Here is a 16,834-nt window from a genome sequence, read left to right as displayed (position 1 = left end):
GAGTACATTTATTTTTATTTCTTTACTTTCAGCTTTCTGTGTCCTTATTTTTGTCATATACATGTTTCATAAATAGGATATAGTTGAATTTTGTGTATGTGTGATTTTTTTACATCCCATTTCAACTGTCTTTTTTTTTTTTTTCTCGGTAGTGGAACTTGAACTGAGGGCCTTCACTTTGAGCCACTCCAACAGCCCTATTTTTGTGAAGGGTTTTTTGAGATAGGGTCTCGAGAAACCATTTCCTGGGCTGGCTTCAAACCACATTCATCCTAATTTTTGCCTCCTGAGTAGCTAGGATTACAGACGTGAGCCACCGGTGTCCAGCGAAAAATCTTTCTTGATGAATTTAGTCCCACTTACAGTTATTCTGATTATTGATAAATTTTTATTTTTTTCTATTTTGTATATCCTGTGCTTTTTTGTTTAATTTCTTCTCTTCTACCTACAAGCCTGATTTTTTTTAATGTCCTTTTCTGTCTTCTACTTGATTCTAATGTGATTTACTCTTAAAATTTTAACATACCTTCCTGTTTCTAGTTCATTCTTTTATCTCCTCAGCACTGTTTAATCTTATGTTTATTCTATGCACTTAATTTTTAACTTAAATGACTACCTTTTCCCTCTTATTTTTTCTCATTATGTCTTTTTATAATCTCTTCAGTTCCTCCTTCATAGTTTTATTACTTTAAACATACTTATTTAATGGGCTTATTCCTAGTATTCAAATTCCTTTGAGGTATAATCCTGCTGTTGTTTATACCTTCTCATTCTCTGATTCTCACTCCAGTGATTGTTTCCTTACTTACATGCTTTTTACTTTCAGGTTGTGAACTTATTTTTAGCAGGTTTTGTTTCTCCTCCCCTTCCCCACTCCTCTCCCCTTATTTTCCCTCTTCTCTCTTCCCCTCCCCTCTACCCTCCCCCCCTTCCCTCTCCTCACTTTCAAGTTGTAAGCTTACTTTTTTAGCTGGTATTCTCTCTCCCCTCCTGTCCTCTCTTCTTCTCCCCTCTCCTCCCCTCCTCCGCTCCCCTCCTTTCTCCTTCCCCTCTCCCCTCCTTACTTTCAGGTTGTGAGCTTACTTTTAGCAGCCTTTTCTCTCTCTCCCCCCCACTTCCCTCTCCCCTCCCCTCCCCTCCTCAGTTTGTTTGAGACAGGGTGGCACCATATACCTCATATTGGCCTGAAACCAGCTACGTAGCCCAGGCTGGCCTCAAACTCCTTAGTGATTCTCCTGCCTTAGTTTCCAAGTACTGGGATTGCAGACACGGCCCACCATGCCCAGGCGGTATTGTTTCTCTCTCTCTTTTTTTTTTTTTTTTTTTTTGTGGTACTGGGGCTTGAACTCAGGACCTAACCTTGAGCCACTCCACCAGCTCTTTTTTGTGAAGGGTGTTTTCAAGATAGGGTCTCATGGAACTATTTTGCCTGGGCTGGCTTCAAACCACAGTCCTCCTGATCTCTGTCTCCTGAGTAGGTAGGATTATAGGCATGAGCCTGTAATGGGTATTGTCTCTTGAATCTTGACAACTATGGGTTATTCTGCCAGGTATTTTAGAAATACTACAAGCTGGGAGCTAATTTTGAGCTAATGTCTCCACTTGGGATTTCCTAAACCATGTAGTGGGGAAATTTAAACCCCAAGACTGCCTGGGTTCGGGCCACTTTCATTTGCCTCTGTGGCAGCAAAGCCGCACGTGATCAATTTGGCCATCAGACTCACAGGCCAAAAAGGCTCTCATCGACTATAGAGTCTTTATTCATTGAGAGGCCCAGCAGCTTCCTAGTATACAGCATCTGCTGCCCCATCTCCCACTTAGGGTGAGTATGATTGTCACCCTTAAAAGCCATAGATACCTGTAAGTTATTTTGATACATAAAGCCACAGTCCCCCCCAGTCTTTTATACTGCTCTCATCACCCCACTCCATACACAGTCCCACACAATAAAGGCAGCACACACCTTATTCATCTATGGTAACACTTCTGTTTCCAAGGAAACTGTGCTGTGTGAAACCAAGGTCATTCTCAAGCTAGTGTTAACCCTTTACTCATAAATTCCCAACTTGGATTTACCATGGGATCCTCAGTTCTAATTCCCTCTCTGCAAGGGCCTAAGGCTTTTCTTCTGCCTTGCTTAGACCTTAAAATCACTGTTACCAAAACTGACTTCCCCCAGTCTTTTCCCCAAGGGAGCCACTCTGTCTTCCCTTTTATTCTGGCCCTGGTGATACCTCTCACTTCCTTGAGAACTCAGTTCAGCTCTGCATTTAAATGCATGTTTGCTTTACCTTATCAAATATTTGCAGATGCTTTTTGTTTTTAGCATTTCTAGGTATTTGTAGGAAATTTTCAGATTACCTCATTCAAACTATCACATTAGACTAAACTTTGAAACTAAAACAGCCAGAACTCAAAATCTGACTCCACCCCTTTTCTGCAGTATAATCTTTGGCAAGTTATGTGGGTTTCCGGAATGTTCTCCAAGCATTGTATGGGGGCAGTAGTACCTCCTTCAAGGCATTGTTGTGAGATTTAGTTGTTGTCAAGGCCCAGTTCAAATGCCCTAACATGGTTCACAAAGTTCTCCTGATCAGGCCCACGCCTAAGTCTTCATCTTCCTTTCTCACCACTTCCCAGACCCACTCCAGTAAAATAAACTACTTGTATGTTCCTTAATTGTTCTTGTTCTTTCTTGCTTCCAATCCTTTATAATGTTTCTTTAAAGAGCGCACACACACACACACACACACACACACACACACACACACACCCCTTTCCTCCTTTTCACTTTCCCCCTAACTATTCTGACTAATCTTTCATGCTCAGCTTAGATATCAGTTTCTGAAGGAAGTTGTTCCCATTGATCCCCAAGCCTGGATTAGGTCTGTGAGAGTCCTTGTATTTGCCTGTCATAGCTCTAGGCAGTCTGTGTACTCGTCTGAACTTGAGAGGAAGAATTTTTGGCTGTTTTGTTCACTGTTGTATCCCCAGCTCCTAATAAAGAGCCTGGCACACAGCTCAATACATGGTAGCTATTATTCTTATCAGCACCTCCATCTGTCATAATTCTCAAATGTCTGATTGTTGTATAAATAACTTTTAAGTATGCCAAGAAGCTTAGAGTTAAGTTACACATCTGACAAGGGCACACATTGTTTCAGAGCCAGATTTTAGGACTTTGTTTTTCACTTATTCAATAATTTGCCCTTTTCATACTAGGAACTAACCCAGGAGTGTGATGAAAAGAAATCCCAGTATGATAGCTGTGCAGCGGGCCTTGAAAGCAATCGGTCCAAATTAGAACAGGTAAGAAGAGAGTTTTTATTACAACTTAGCAAAAACTACCTGTGTGTACATATTTTCACATTAATTTCAAAAGATTCCCAAATCTTTATCATCATTATCTGCCTATCTCCTAAGCTCCAGTGGTCGTTAGTTGTTTAAACTTTATTTGTACACACTGACTTGTTCCATCTGTACTACTGCTGTCAAAATCTAAGTTCCATCATCTCTTGCCTAGACTGCCATAGTAACCTTCTACCTGCTTTCCACCTGCTTCCACTCTTGTCTTCTTAAGATTTATTCTTCATAGAGTAGCCAAAAATTTGGATTAAGTTCCATTGGCTTCCCATTGATTTAAAATAAAACATAACCTCTAAACTGTGATTTATAAGGCCCCACCTGCCTCATTAACTTCATATCCCTGTGTTGTGCTGCCCATCCATGGAGCTCCTGCCACACTGGCCTTCTTCCTGAACTCCAAACAGGCTGAGCTCATTTCCACCTCCAGGCTTTTGCACATGCTCTTCCCTCTGCCTGGGAAATCCTGTCTCTAGCTCTTTGCCTTGTTCTCTCCTTTTCATCCTATACCTCCTCCTGGAGGTCTTCTCTGATCACCCTATGTTTTCCACTCTTTCCACCCCATCTTGGTCCACCCTGTCTATCTCATTCTCCTGCTGAGTTTCTCAGAGTTCACTATGTCCATCTGAAATATTTTCCACTATGTGTTTCCTTATTTATGCTTGTCTCCTCTGCTTGAATGAGAACAAGGACCTGTCTGCACTTAGGACAGTGCTGGACACACAACAAACCTTGTAAATGATCTCAATCTGGAGTGATACAAAGAGCCTAGAAAAGATTGAAACTTGTTCTGTTAGAGTAATTACACAAGCTTAAAATTGCAGGAGAGTAAGTGACTCAGTTCTTTTGTTGTACATATAAAGTCATGCTCTCTGCATCTCTTATTATTTCAATAACATTGTCCATTTAAAATTGCATATTGTAGGAAGTTAGAGGACTCCGTGAAGAATGTCTTCAAGAAGAAAGTAAATATCGTTATACAAATTGTATGATTAAGGTAAGATAAAGAATATGGTTCAGAAGCTTTTCTGAGATTTTTCTGTATCAAAAAATTCCCTAAAGCTGGGTGCTGGTGGCTCATGCCTATAATCCTAGCTTCTCAGGACGCAGAGATCAGGAGAATCACAGTTTGAAGCCAGCCCAGACAAATTGTTCCTGAGACCCTATCTTAAAAATACCCATTATAAAAATAAAGGGCTGGTGGAGTGGCTCAAGGTGTAGGCCCTGAGTTCACATTCCAATACCACACACACACAAACAAAAACTTCCCTGAAACTTGTCTTTCCATTTAGAACCTAGAAGTTCAACTTCGTCGTGCTACCGATGAGATGAAGGCATATGTATCTTCTGATCAACAAGAAAAGAGGAAGGCAATTAGGCAAGTGAATTTTTGTTTTTGTATTGAATTAATGTTTTTATCTATAAACGTTTTATAAATAAGATAGAAGCCTATAAATTTAGAATATTTAAATAAATACATAGTGAGATATTATTTAGTATTAAACCTTAAATCTTCTGGATATTCTAGCCCTGCTAAGTGGGAATACATACAATTTTATTTCTTGCTTGCTTTACTTTTTTCATGTGATAAAATATATATAACAGAAGTTGCTACTTTAACCATTTTTAAGCATTGATTTCATTCAATTCACAATCCTATACAACTATATATTTCCAAACTTTTTCATCACCCCAAACAGAAACTCTTGTAACCATTAAGCAGTAACTCCTTAACCTCTCCCCTCATCCAGGAATATGTATAAAGCTCTTTTATAAAGCATTAACATTGGTCTCTTTTTAAAGCCCCAATAGCATGGACTCCCATCATCTGCCTGCAAATTGTGCAGTGTTGACTGCATTTTACCTAGAAACTGTAATTGTAGTGTGCCAGTCTTCAAAATGAGAAGGGCGTGTAAATACTGCTTAGTTCTTATATGGTGATTTTTTTTTGTGATCCTAGCTTCTGACACTCTATAATAAATCAAATTGTCTTAAAAAATACATTTATAGTTGAATTTCTAGCTATAATAAAATGCAATACTTGAGTAAGATAAGCTTTTTTCGACCATCATCACAATTCAGATGCTTTAATTTACCATACGGTAAGAACTCAAAGTATAGCATTCACATTTATTTGAGATTACAGTTGAGATTTTGAATGGTACATATGCATTAATATTATAAAAAGGAATCTTAGCGTGTTTTGCAGAGTCTAAATTTGTTAATATAATGTATTGAAATGTAAGGCAGACTTATCCTACACAGAATACAGGATGATATCTTTCTAATATATACTCTCACATATAAAGCTAAAAATGTGTTTATTCAGATTCTTTCATTGAATGTAAACTTTGCTTTTATAAATCTAGTCAGTACTAAGAAATGAGAATACTAGATTTTATATCTTGAAAAATAAAAAACTTTTAGAAATTAAGTTCAGTTTCTTCCAAAGTAATCAATATAAATAGCAAAAAAGAAAATAGTTGCCTCTGAACTATTGATTTCCTGATTATTTTTCTAACAAGATGTTCTTCATCATTTAAAAAAATCACTATAGCCAGGTACCAGTGGCTCGTTCCTATAATCCTAGCTACACAGGAGGCAGAGATCAGGAGAATCATGGTTCAAGCCAGCCCTGGCAAATAGTTCTCAAGACCCTATCTCAAAAATACTCAACACAAATCAGGGCTAGCAGAGTTGGTCAAGTGGTAGAGTGCCTTCCTAGCAAGCATGAGGCTGTGAACTCAAGCCCCAGTGCTGCCATAAATAAATAAATAAATAGATAGATAGATAGATAAATAAAATAATCACTATAAACCTTCACCTTCCCTTAGTTTTCTGTAGAAAAGTGTTGTGCCATAACTATAGCACTTACATAATATAAGAATATTATGAAGGGCTGGCAGAGTGGGTCAAGTGGTAGAACACCTGCCTAGCAAGTATGAGGCCCTGAGTTCAAGCCCCAGTACTGCCACAAAAAAAAAAAAAAAAAGAATATTATGAATAGGGCTGGTGGAGTAGCATAGGTGGTAAAAGAACCTGCCTAGGAAGTGTGAGGCCCTGAATTCAAACCCTAGTTCCACCAAAATCAAAGCAGAAAGAATATTATGAATAAAATGATGTAGATTACATTTTATACTAACTGATACATGTTTAAAGTACTGTTATGGATATGATGTTTTTATTGCCATTCCATTTTTAACAGTTCTTTCTGGTAACACCAGAGATACAAGAAAGGTTTTGAAAAGTTTTCAAATGTTTTAAAAGATTGTCTGCAAATTTTAATTTTATTTAAAGAGGTAACATGTTTTAGTTCAATGGACTCATAAAACTGTGGGGTTTTTTTGTTGTTGTTGTTTTGTTTTGTTTTGCGGTATTGGGGCTTGAACTCAGGGACATCACCTTGAGCCACTCCACCAGCCTATTTTTGTGAAGGGTTTTTCAAGATAGGGTCTCGCAAACTATTTGCTCTGGCTGGCTTCAAACTGTGATCCTCCTGATCTTAGCCTCCCAGGTAGCTAGGATTACAGGCATGAGCTCCTGGTGCCCAGCTCATAAAACTGTTTTAACTTGGTTTTCCAGTTCCCAGTTGTGTGATCTTGGTCAAGTCATTTACTCATCTGTAAAATACAGAGAACAGTGTATACAGAATCAAGTTAATATAATCTATGTAGTGGTGATTCATCAGTTATATAGCATGAGTTCCTGGAGAAAAAAGGCCTCCCTGTCCTGTTTCCTACTTGAAACCCAGGGCATACTCTACACATAGCAAGTACTATGTTATTTTGTGTGTGTGTGTCTGTGATGCTGTAACTCAAACCCAGGGCATACATCTCCAACCCATAATTATTTCTTAAATAAATTCATTGAATAAATAAAAATTAGGTTTTAGTACATATAACATACTAAACCTGTTAGTTTCTTGAGAAATTTTTATATAAATGGAAATGCTGAAATATTTTGGACAGTTCTCAGGCCTGAGGGAATAGATGAATTATTTGAAGCCCTCTGATCTCTAACCATATATTCTTCTTGAGCAATATGGCACTTAACATCCTCCTATAGCTCTTTTACTTTGGAGAACTGGAAAGGCAAGCAGCTTGACTTACTATCTCATAAATTTTGAGGGAAAGTGAAGGCTCATCAAGATGGTGTTTTATTTTCCTCCACCCTCACTCCTGTGTGCAGATTCTGCCTTCACTTCAGCTCTCTAAGGACCTGCATGCTTTTGAGTGCCTTTCTCTCTTCCCTAATCACTTCTACTCCCTTTGTCCAAATGCATAGCCTTACTCCACTTAGGCTGCTGTATTTTCTCTTCTTAAATACCGTAATGTAGGTTACATAGAAAAACAAAAACAATCTGCTTACATTCACACATAAGCTCGAGTCTCTCTTACATCTTTCTCATTTGTTCTTAAGGCTCATCCTTCAATTTTTGTCCTTACCACATCACCCACTTTAAATCTAACTTCTTTCTTGTGCAGTATTAAAATATAATTATACTGTTATTTTAAAATAAAGTTTATTATTTATATTTTTACATTAAAACTTAAGGGTTTTTTTTTTTTTTTAGCCTTTAAAAGAAATATTTATTAGAAGCAAAAATTAGTGCTGGGGGTGTGGCTTAAGTCTAGAACATCTACCTAGCAAGCATCAGACCCTGAATTCAAACCCCAGTACCATCAATTTCTGTAGTGTGCACAGAAATTGAATGCTGTCAAGTTAGGCATGGTCACATATATGCTTGTAATCCCAGCACTTGGGAGGCTGAGGCGGGAGGATCATTGGGTTCAAAACCAGCCTGGGAAATAGAATGACTTCTTGCCAGCCTGAGCAACATAATGAGTGTCTATCTCTTGAGCCACCCTGCCAGCCTGAGACTATCTCTGAAAATCAAAAATACAAGGGCTAGAGACATAGCTCAAGAGGTAGAGCACCTGCCTCGCAAGTGTGAAGCCTTGAGTTCAAACCTCATTACCACCAAAAAAGAAAAGAAGAAAAAATGCTGTCCACATTGCCATGCCTTCTACTTTAAGCAAAGTCTGCTGCTAATACTGTGTGTACATTATGTCATATTCTTTCCCATTCATGTGCTAACACTTCTGTGTATATATAAAAATAAGATTATGTACAGTTTTTCTCTGAATAATTTATCTAGAATTTTTCAACTTCAGTACTTACAGATTTACCTCATTCTTTTTTATTTTTTACAATTCTATATTATTCCTTTGAATGGATGTACCATAATTTACTTAAACATTTCCCCATTATATCCATTTAGTTTGCAAATTTTCACTATTCTAAGCCTTAATGAAGTAAATACTTTCCTTTTATGCTCACTAAATCATGAAGTTTTCTGTAGGATAACTTCCCAGAAGTAGAAATTATAGAATTAGATACTATTTAGTGTTTATTTAAAATGTGCATTTTTTTTCCTTTCTGCAAACTTCTTCAAATGCAAAGTGTAATTTAAGCAAATGCTTTGCCATTGTTTTAAGGGTAAATTAACCAGAAATAGTACTTAACATGTTATTTATCTTAATTTCCTCTGCAATGTGTGACTTACTTTCCACCTCAAATTACTATTTACTAGAAAAACTGACAAAGTATTTGATAAAAGGTTTCATTCCGACTCCAGTGCCCTAAACTATATTGCCTAATATATTTAGATAGATATGTTATTTATAATTTATTTGTATGATTAAATCAATTGAAGTAAATTGAAGCTAAATCATTTTGTTGATTCCTTAGGGAACAGTATACCAAAAATATTGCTGAACAAGAAAACCTTGGAAAGGTAAGAATTATTTAAGGCTTTTAGTTTATGGTTATGAAATTGAATGTTATAGTTTTGGGGGTAAATTGTTCATTCTTTTCAAAATAAAGACCTTTCCTTAGGAATTTAGGGACTGGAAGTATAGCTCAGTGGTAGAACACTTTCCTAGCATGCTTGATGCCCTGGGTTGGATCCCCAGCATTGCAAAAACCAACCAACCAACCAGCAAATTCATTATGCCTTCACTTTTGTTTGTTTGTTTTTGTTTTTGAGGTGATGGGTATCCAACTCAAGGCCTTGAACATGCTAGGCAGGGACTCTACCATTGAGCTACATTCCTAGCCCTACAATGGATTTGTTTTTTTTTTGTTTTGTTTTGTTTTGTTTCTGTACTGAGGCTTGAACTCAGGGCCACTCCACGACCCCTATTTTTATGAAGGGTTTTTTATAGGGTCTTGTGAACTATTTGCCTGGGCTGGCTTTGAACCACAAGCCTCCTGATGCCTTCTCCTGAGTAGCTAGGATTACAGGCATGAACCACCAGTGCCTGGCTCCTACAATGGATTTTTGAAAGAAAAAAAAAATCATCTACTTTTGAATTTAAAAAATTTGTAATAAGGTTTCACACCACAGCTTTCATATTATTTTCATGTATCTCTGTTTATGGAATATGCATAAATTCATTCATTTATTTAATAAATACAAAGCTTTTATTATAGCACATGTCTAACCCCTTTGTAAACATTGATCCATTTAATAAAACCTTCTGTGTTTAGTTAGCTTTCTACTGCTATAACAAAATATCTGAAATAATAAACTAAGATTTTACAATCCAGTCCATGATAGGCAAGACCCATTTGCTTTTAGGCCTCTTATAGATGTGCTGGATAGCAATGTCACATGGCAAGCAAAGTGGGCTGAGCTTCATGGCCAGGAAGAACTAGAGGAAAAGGAAAAAGAAGTGAAATGGGTTCTACAATCCCCTTCAGGGACACATCCCAATGACCTAAGGACGACCCTCTAGGTCCCACCTCCTAAAGGTTCCAGCACCTCCCAATAGTGCCACCCTGGGGACCAAGCCTTTAACATAAGATCCAAATTATAGCATCTTACAATATTCAATTCCAGAGTTATATGAGGGCTACTAAAATAAGAGTGTGTGATTGAGTCTTGTTTTCTCAGTTCACTGAGCACATCTAATAGAAGAGGTGGTAAATAAAGGCCTTGACTATTAGGATTAAATGATCAATTAATTATTATAATTGACTTTGTTTTATGAAGTCATAAAACAACACTTTTATTTTTGACAGTATTCAGTTTGAACTCAGGGCCTTATGCTTGCTAGACAGATACTCTAGACAGGTACTCTTACTTGAGTCACAACCCCTATCCTTTTTGCTTAAGTTATTTTTCGACTTAAGGTCTAATTTATATACCCTTACCAGCCTGTACTATAATATGCCTCCTAATTATGCTTCCCTCCTAGTTGAGATGACAGGTGTGCATCACCAAGCCCAGCTTTTTATTGGTTGAGATTGGGATCTGTTTTCCCATGCTGACCTGGAACCACAATCCTCCTGATCTCTGCCTTCCAAGTAGCTAGGATTTCAGGTGTGAGCCATCACACCTGGCTGATCCAAAACATTTTGACAGTCATTTTAAAGATACCACCTGTATCATTCTTAGGCGGAAAAAAAGACCTATATTTATCCATGAGTTAGAATGGCTTGGCTTCATTCTTAAGACTTGTAGTCTGAAACCCTTAACAACTTGAGAATTTGTTTCCTCATATTTAAACTGAAATAAGTAGAAAAGAAATTTTAAAAGTAAATTACTGAGATGAGTTCTAAGATCATTTTCACTTAAATCCATTTTGCATAGTGAATGTTAACCATGCTTCACTATAGTCTCATAATTTCTGATTCAAATAAAAGTCCACACCTTGCTGTTAGTGGATAAATCTCTTTAAGTCCCATTTTCTCTAGGTTACTTTGTTTCACTTTTGAAAATCGAGGGTTACTAAATTTTCTTATGAGTGTCAGAATTGTAGCATCACAGTTAAGGAATGGTTAGCTCCAATTTTCCTTTTAAAATACTGGCTGTTGATGGGTGTCTACTTTCACTATAAGTATTCTTGAGTCTGCAACTGGAATTTTTTTTTTTTTTTTTTGAGATAGGGTCTCGTAAACTATTTATCTGGGCTGGCTTCGAACCACTGTGCTCCTGATCTCTGCCTCCTAAGTAGCTAGGATTACAGGTGTGAGCCACTGGTGCTGAACTTCTTTTTGGTTTTTTGATATAGGGTCTACCATGTAGCCCAGGCTGCCAAGCAGGCCTCAAACTCACTATGTAGCCCAGGCTGGCATTGAATCTCGGTACTTCCTCAGCCCCCTGATTGCTAGGATCACAGGTGTGTACCACCACACCCAGCTTCTGAATCCTTTTGAAATAACCCTAGTAGACTTCTATGGCTTCTATTTTTTGATGTGAGAAAGTATTCCAGACTCATCCTGTATATTTCCTGAGCCTAGAACCAGCCAGTTCTCTAAAAATCTTTGTGATTTCAGAGTAAATGGCTATTGCTTTAGTGAGAGTAGGTAAAAAAATAAAGAAAATCCCCTAAATCTTTTCCTCCATACATCAGAGAACTCGTGATTTCTATATACCCTGATTCCTTTGTAGGATGACATGCCATACTCAAAAGGAAAAAAAGAATTTTCATATTTGAAAGTAGGTTTTTTTTTTTTTTCATTTTTCTTTTACTATTCATATGTGCATACAAGGCTTGGTTCATTTCTCCCCCCTGCCCCCACCCCCTTGAAAGTAGGTTTTTAATTTGTAAACATTCATTTGTCTTCTTGTTGTTGTTGTTTGGCAGTCCAGGGTTTAAACTCAGGGCCTCACACTTGCGAGGCTGGTGCTCTACCACTTAAGCCACTCTGCTGATTCTTTTTTTCTTTTTCTTTATTATTTTTTTAAATTTTATTCATATGTGCATACATTGTTTGGGTCATTTCTCCCCCTTTCCCCCCTACCCCTCTACTGATTCTTGTATTTTAACTAGAGATTTCTAAGTTTTTAGGATTTGGTATGATTGTCACTACACTCCCATCCAAATATTTCATGTTAAATAATATGAAGACATTTCTGAGTTTCTCTTGTTTTGAAAAGTATCTGGACAGATGCTAGTAATGTACAGAAATATTTATCAAAGGGTGGGGTGGGGGAGGTAGTAGGGGAGCGGGGGAAAGATGACCCAGACATTGTATGCACATATGATTAAAAGAAATAAGAAAAAAATATTTATCAAACCTTGAAACTTTTTAAGACTCAAATTGAATTGCTAAATCCAATTTAAAATTATTCTTGGTTTGGGCGCCGGTGGCTCCCACCTATAATCCTAGCTACTCAGGTGGCAGAGATCAGGAGAATCCTGGTTCGAGGCCAGCCCAAGCAAATGGTTTGTGAGACCCTATCTTGAAAAAACCATCACAAAAAAGGGATGGTGGAGTGGCTCAGGGTGTAGGCCCTGAGTTCAAACCCAGTACCACAACAACAACAAAAATTATTCTTAAGCCTGGGCGTATAGCTCAGTAGTAGAACACATGCTTAGCATGTGCAGGTCCTGGTTTCCATCCCCAGCACCAAAACAAAACAACAAAATTGTCCTCTCCCCTTTCAGTGTAGTGTTTTGCTGCAGGCCTTAAGAAAAGTGATAGCAGCAATCTGACATCAGGTATTTTTAAGTATAATGAGCCAATAACTAGTTCTGTCCCCAATTATCAAGCTGTTACTTGAAAAACAAAGCTCAGTCTTCTCACTTCTAGAGTAGATCAAAATTTCCCGTGCAAACACAGCATAGAGCCAGCCTTGCAAAGTGATGACATTCAAGCCCCAGTCCAGCATGGATACCCACAGACCCTTCAGGCTGACCCAGTCTCCCTACTGTACCACTTCCCACTCTAAAGAACAGTGAAAGCTGATAAACAAAATAAATCTGTATTAAAGGACAATTAGCCTCAAAATACATACTAAAGTCAGCTGTATTCATAAAGCTAAAGGCTTCAGACACATATGGTCATGAAGCAAATTAAACTTAATATTTCTGACACAGACAAGACCCACATTCCCTTTGCTTTTCTAAAGAACTTTTATAGCTTGTTAGGATTTTTGACAAATTATTCTAATAATATAAGAAGAGTTACAGTTTAAGTTTACCTTAATTTAAAATCATGCTCAGAACTCTTAAAATTCTTGATCTGCTTTAATGGCCTTTCCAAATACTTATGTCTTCTTTATCCTCATAAGATGTTTGTTGTAAGATACATTATCTGTAACGTGAATTTAGGGGCTAGTGGAGTGCTCAAGTGGTAGAGTGCCTGCCTACATAGCGTGAGGCCCTGAGTTCAAACCCCAGTGCCACCAAAAAAAAATAATAAATTTTCTGTAACATAAATTTAAGTAGATGTAGTCACACATGCCATATTGCATCAAAAAATGCTGATTATATTGAAGTTATATTTTTAAATTTTTTTGTGTTTTCTCTGTTTACTATTAACTTTGCTTTTGTTATTCATAACTAGGGTGGACAGTATTTAATAAATAGTTTGAATGTAGTCCTCAGCTTAGTTTATCCTCTTATTTGGGCAAGCCCCAACCACCAGCACTCTCATTTGTCCTTAGATCAACAGTAGATCAACCATATACTAAAAGAGGAGAAGCTGAGGCTGTTCTTTGCACTCTGCTTCAGTTTCTTCTTGTTTTTCTGTCCCTCTTGGTAATTTTCTCACACTCAGTGTCAGTGCAGGTATTACTGTCACGCTGTGTTTCCTTATATGTACATTGTTGTCTTTTCTGTTGCTTTCTTCTCTCTTTCCCCTACTCTTCCTCTCCCTCCCACCCTTCCTTCCTTCCTCTCTTTCTGTCTCTCTCTTTACCATGTCTCTCCTGTTTCTTTGTGCTGGCCCCTTTTTTTCAGTCAGCTTTCCTCAATTTTCTATAATATAGAACCAAAGTATATTTTTGCAATTCATTGAAAAATAAAATGTTCCCTCTGTTTATAATTTTAGAGTAAATGAGTAAAATAGTTTTAGCAGGTGGAATCATCTAAGCTGTTAGTAACAAACAATTTTGATGACTTTGGCTATTGAATGATATATATATATATATTTTTTTTTTTTAAATCATTGGGTCTTCTTCCTGCAGTTTAATTTTTTGACCATACATAGAGCATACACTGTTTCAAGATAGAATATAGCATTTAATAATAATAATAGTCAGGCACTTGTAGCCCATCCCTGTAATCTTAGCTATTCAGGAGGCAGAGATCAGGAAGATCACTGTTGGAGGCCAAGAGGAGTAAGGGGAGAAGACCCCATCTCAAAAATACCCAACACAAAAAAGGGCTGGCAGAGTGGCTCAAGTGGTAGAGCACCTGATTAGCAAGCCTAAGGCCCTGAGTTTAAATCCTTACGCTACCAAAATAATAACATACATAACACATGATAATTTATCAAGTATTTCCCTGTTGTCATGTGAAAAAATAATTTTATAAGAGAGATACTTTTATTGTCCTCTATTGTCGGCGTTAATTGACAATTGAGGAAACTGAGACCAGAGAACTAAGTACCTTGCATATAACTAGTAACAAAGCAAAGGTTGAAACTCAAGTCTTCTGACTTCTGAAATCTGCATTCAGCAGCATGGTATTATTCTACTTTCCTGATTCCTTTTACTTTTTCCTCCCTTCCTTTTGTATTTTTCTGTTCTTTTTAACTTTAGGTTGCTCTATATCTACCTTAAATTTAATTAACTGTTATAATCTTAGTTTTGTTATATTGTAGGAAAATGTGGTTGCTTAGCTGTTATTCATCATATGTACAAAACATGCCACACTCTCTGACTCAGCAATGAAGTATATCCCTGTACCTGAGATTTTATTATTCCCGATTTTTTTTTTTTATGATAGAAACTCCGGGAAAAACAAAAAGCTGTACGAGAAAGTCATGGCCCAAATATGAAGCAAGCAAAAATGTGGCGTGATTTTGAACAATTGATGGAATGTAAGAAACAGTGCTTTCTGAAACAACAAAGCCAAGCTTCCATTGGTCAGGTAATTCAGGAGGGAGGAGAGGACCGGCTGATACTCTGAAGTCATGTAATGATTTGGGTTGTAGCTGATGTTACTAGCACAATCCCATAATACATTTCCTTTCTTGGAAGTTATTTGTATAACATTTTGCTTTTAGATTAGCCATTCTTTATGTGTTCTTGGAAAGTAAAGTTAAGGTAGACTTAGGTTTTATAGGTTTTTTAAAAAATATGAAAAGCAGGCGTTTATTGTTTAGCTTAGCTTAGGCATCAGTAGTGTTTCCTGTGAATATAAACATATGTCCATTAAGAAACATGTAGTTTTTTTTAAATGTAATAACCTAATAGCTTAATGTTTTTCTTAATTTTTTTTAACTTTAGAGGAATCTTTTAGGAAGTAGTATCTCTTGTTTTGAAGAAACATTTATCTGAAGTTCAGCAGTTCCTACAGTTTCACTTCAGTTTCTTTTTCTTCTGTAAATGCAAGAAAGTACAATATTTTGAATAACATATTTGTTCTATTCATGTAAAGGCAAATAAAATTTGATGTGTATATCATGGTTCTTTATTTTTAAATTGTAGAGTTGTATCCAAACGTATTCCTTAACATAAATACTCACATTCCAATATCATATTAAAGGGTTATTACTTAGGCTTATGAAAAAATCTATTATAATCATCTGATAGTCTTGGGAACTGTTATAAATATAAAAATTTGTCATAGAATTATAGATGTTATGATAAAAAGTTAGCATAAGATTCTAAGTGAAATTAAATTTCATTTGGACAAGGTACTTAAAGAATTCTTTGGTTTTCCTTACAGAAAAAGATACTGTATTAATATGCTATCCTTTACTTCATTTAAATTTCAGTATATTTTTCAAAATCTCTTGCCTTTGTATTTGAAAACTCAGATTTCAAATTGTCAGTATGTCCATCTTAGGCTAGATCTTTTTAGCTGTCCTTAAAAAAAAGTTGGGGGCGGGGATGGGTTGGGATTGGGCAGTGACAGGGAGGTACTAGGGATTGAACTCTGGTCCTCAAGCATACTAGGCATGTGCTATTCCACCTGAGCCATGCCCCCAATCCTTTTCTTGTGTATTTTTTTTTCTTCTCAATACCTATAGGAAGATTTTATACTTCCTATATATGTTTTATTAAATATTCTTTAAATAATCAAGCACTGAAAACTCCATAAAAATATTTTCTTAAAGTGGCTGAGGTTCTTTTCCCTTAAGTGTTCTAACCTGGGACGGGTCTTCTGAGACACACCCACTTGTATTCCACGGGGCTTGTGATTCTCTCTCCATAAGCTTTATTTCCAGATCCCTGTAAGAACAGAGCCGGTCTACACTAAGTGTGTGGTGTGCTGGGTTCCAGATGTCTTTAGCACACGAGGAGGAATGTACAACACTGCAGCCTGCTTGGCCAATCTTAATTGTGGAATTTTTTCTTCTTTCGGAACTTCTTCCCTGCGGCATTTGCTGCTTTCTGGGCCATGATCTCTGAGTACTTCCTTTGGTTGTATCTTCTGAACTCAGAGTCGGCCAGCAGCTCTTCCACAATGGTTCTCTTCCTTTGCTTCTTGGGAACTCGTGAATGGTA

At 37.0% G+C, this 16,834-nt stretch overlaps 1 protein-coding gene across 6 annotated transcripts in view; it reads left to right on the top strand.

Moving 5' to 3' along the window:
- Ift81 (intraflagellar transport 81) overlaps positions 1-15,782 on the top strand; it is a 172,120-nt gene extending 156,338 nt beyond the window's left edge. For 5 of the 6 annotated variants that reach the window (XM_074060863.1, XM_020187074.2, XM_074060864.1 and 2 more), the window contains 5 exons: positions 3,223-3,309; positions 4,289-4,360; positions 4,656-4,741; positions 9,115-9,160; positions 15,108-15,782. In XM_074060863.1, the coding sequence (XP_073916964.1) occupies positions 3,223-3,309; positions 4,289-4,360; positions 4,656-4,741; positions 9,115-9,160; positions 15,108-15,290 (474 nt within the window). In that variant the 3' untranslated portion in view covers positions 15,291-15,782. The remainder of the gene's footprint in view (positions 1-3,222; positions 3,310-4,288; positions 4,361-4,655; positions 4,742-9,114; positions 9,161-15,107) is intronic. The other variant, XM_074060866.1, reaches the window with a different exon arrangement.
- Positions 15,783-16,834: the final 1,052 nt, after the last annotated feature.

The sequence above is a fragment of the Castor canadensis genome, chromosome 18 (assembly GCF_047511655.1).
Source record: "Castor canadensis chromosome 18, mCasCan1.hap1v2, whole genome shotgun sequence".
Taxonomy (NCBI): domain Eukaryota; kingdom Metazoa; phylum Chordata; class Mammalia; order Rodentia; family Castoridae; genus Castor; species Castor canadensis.
The sequence above is the reverse complement of the archived record's forward strand: the minus strand, read 5'-3'. Positions and strand labels throughout refer to the sequence as shown.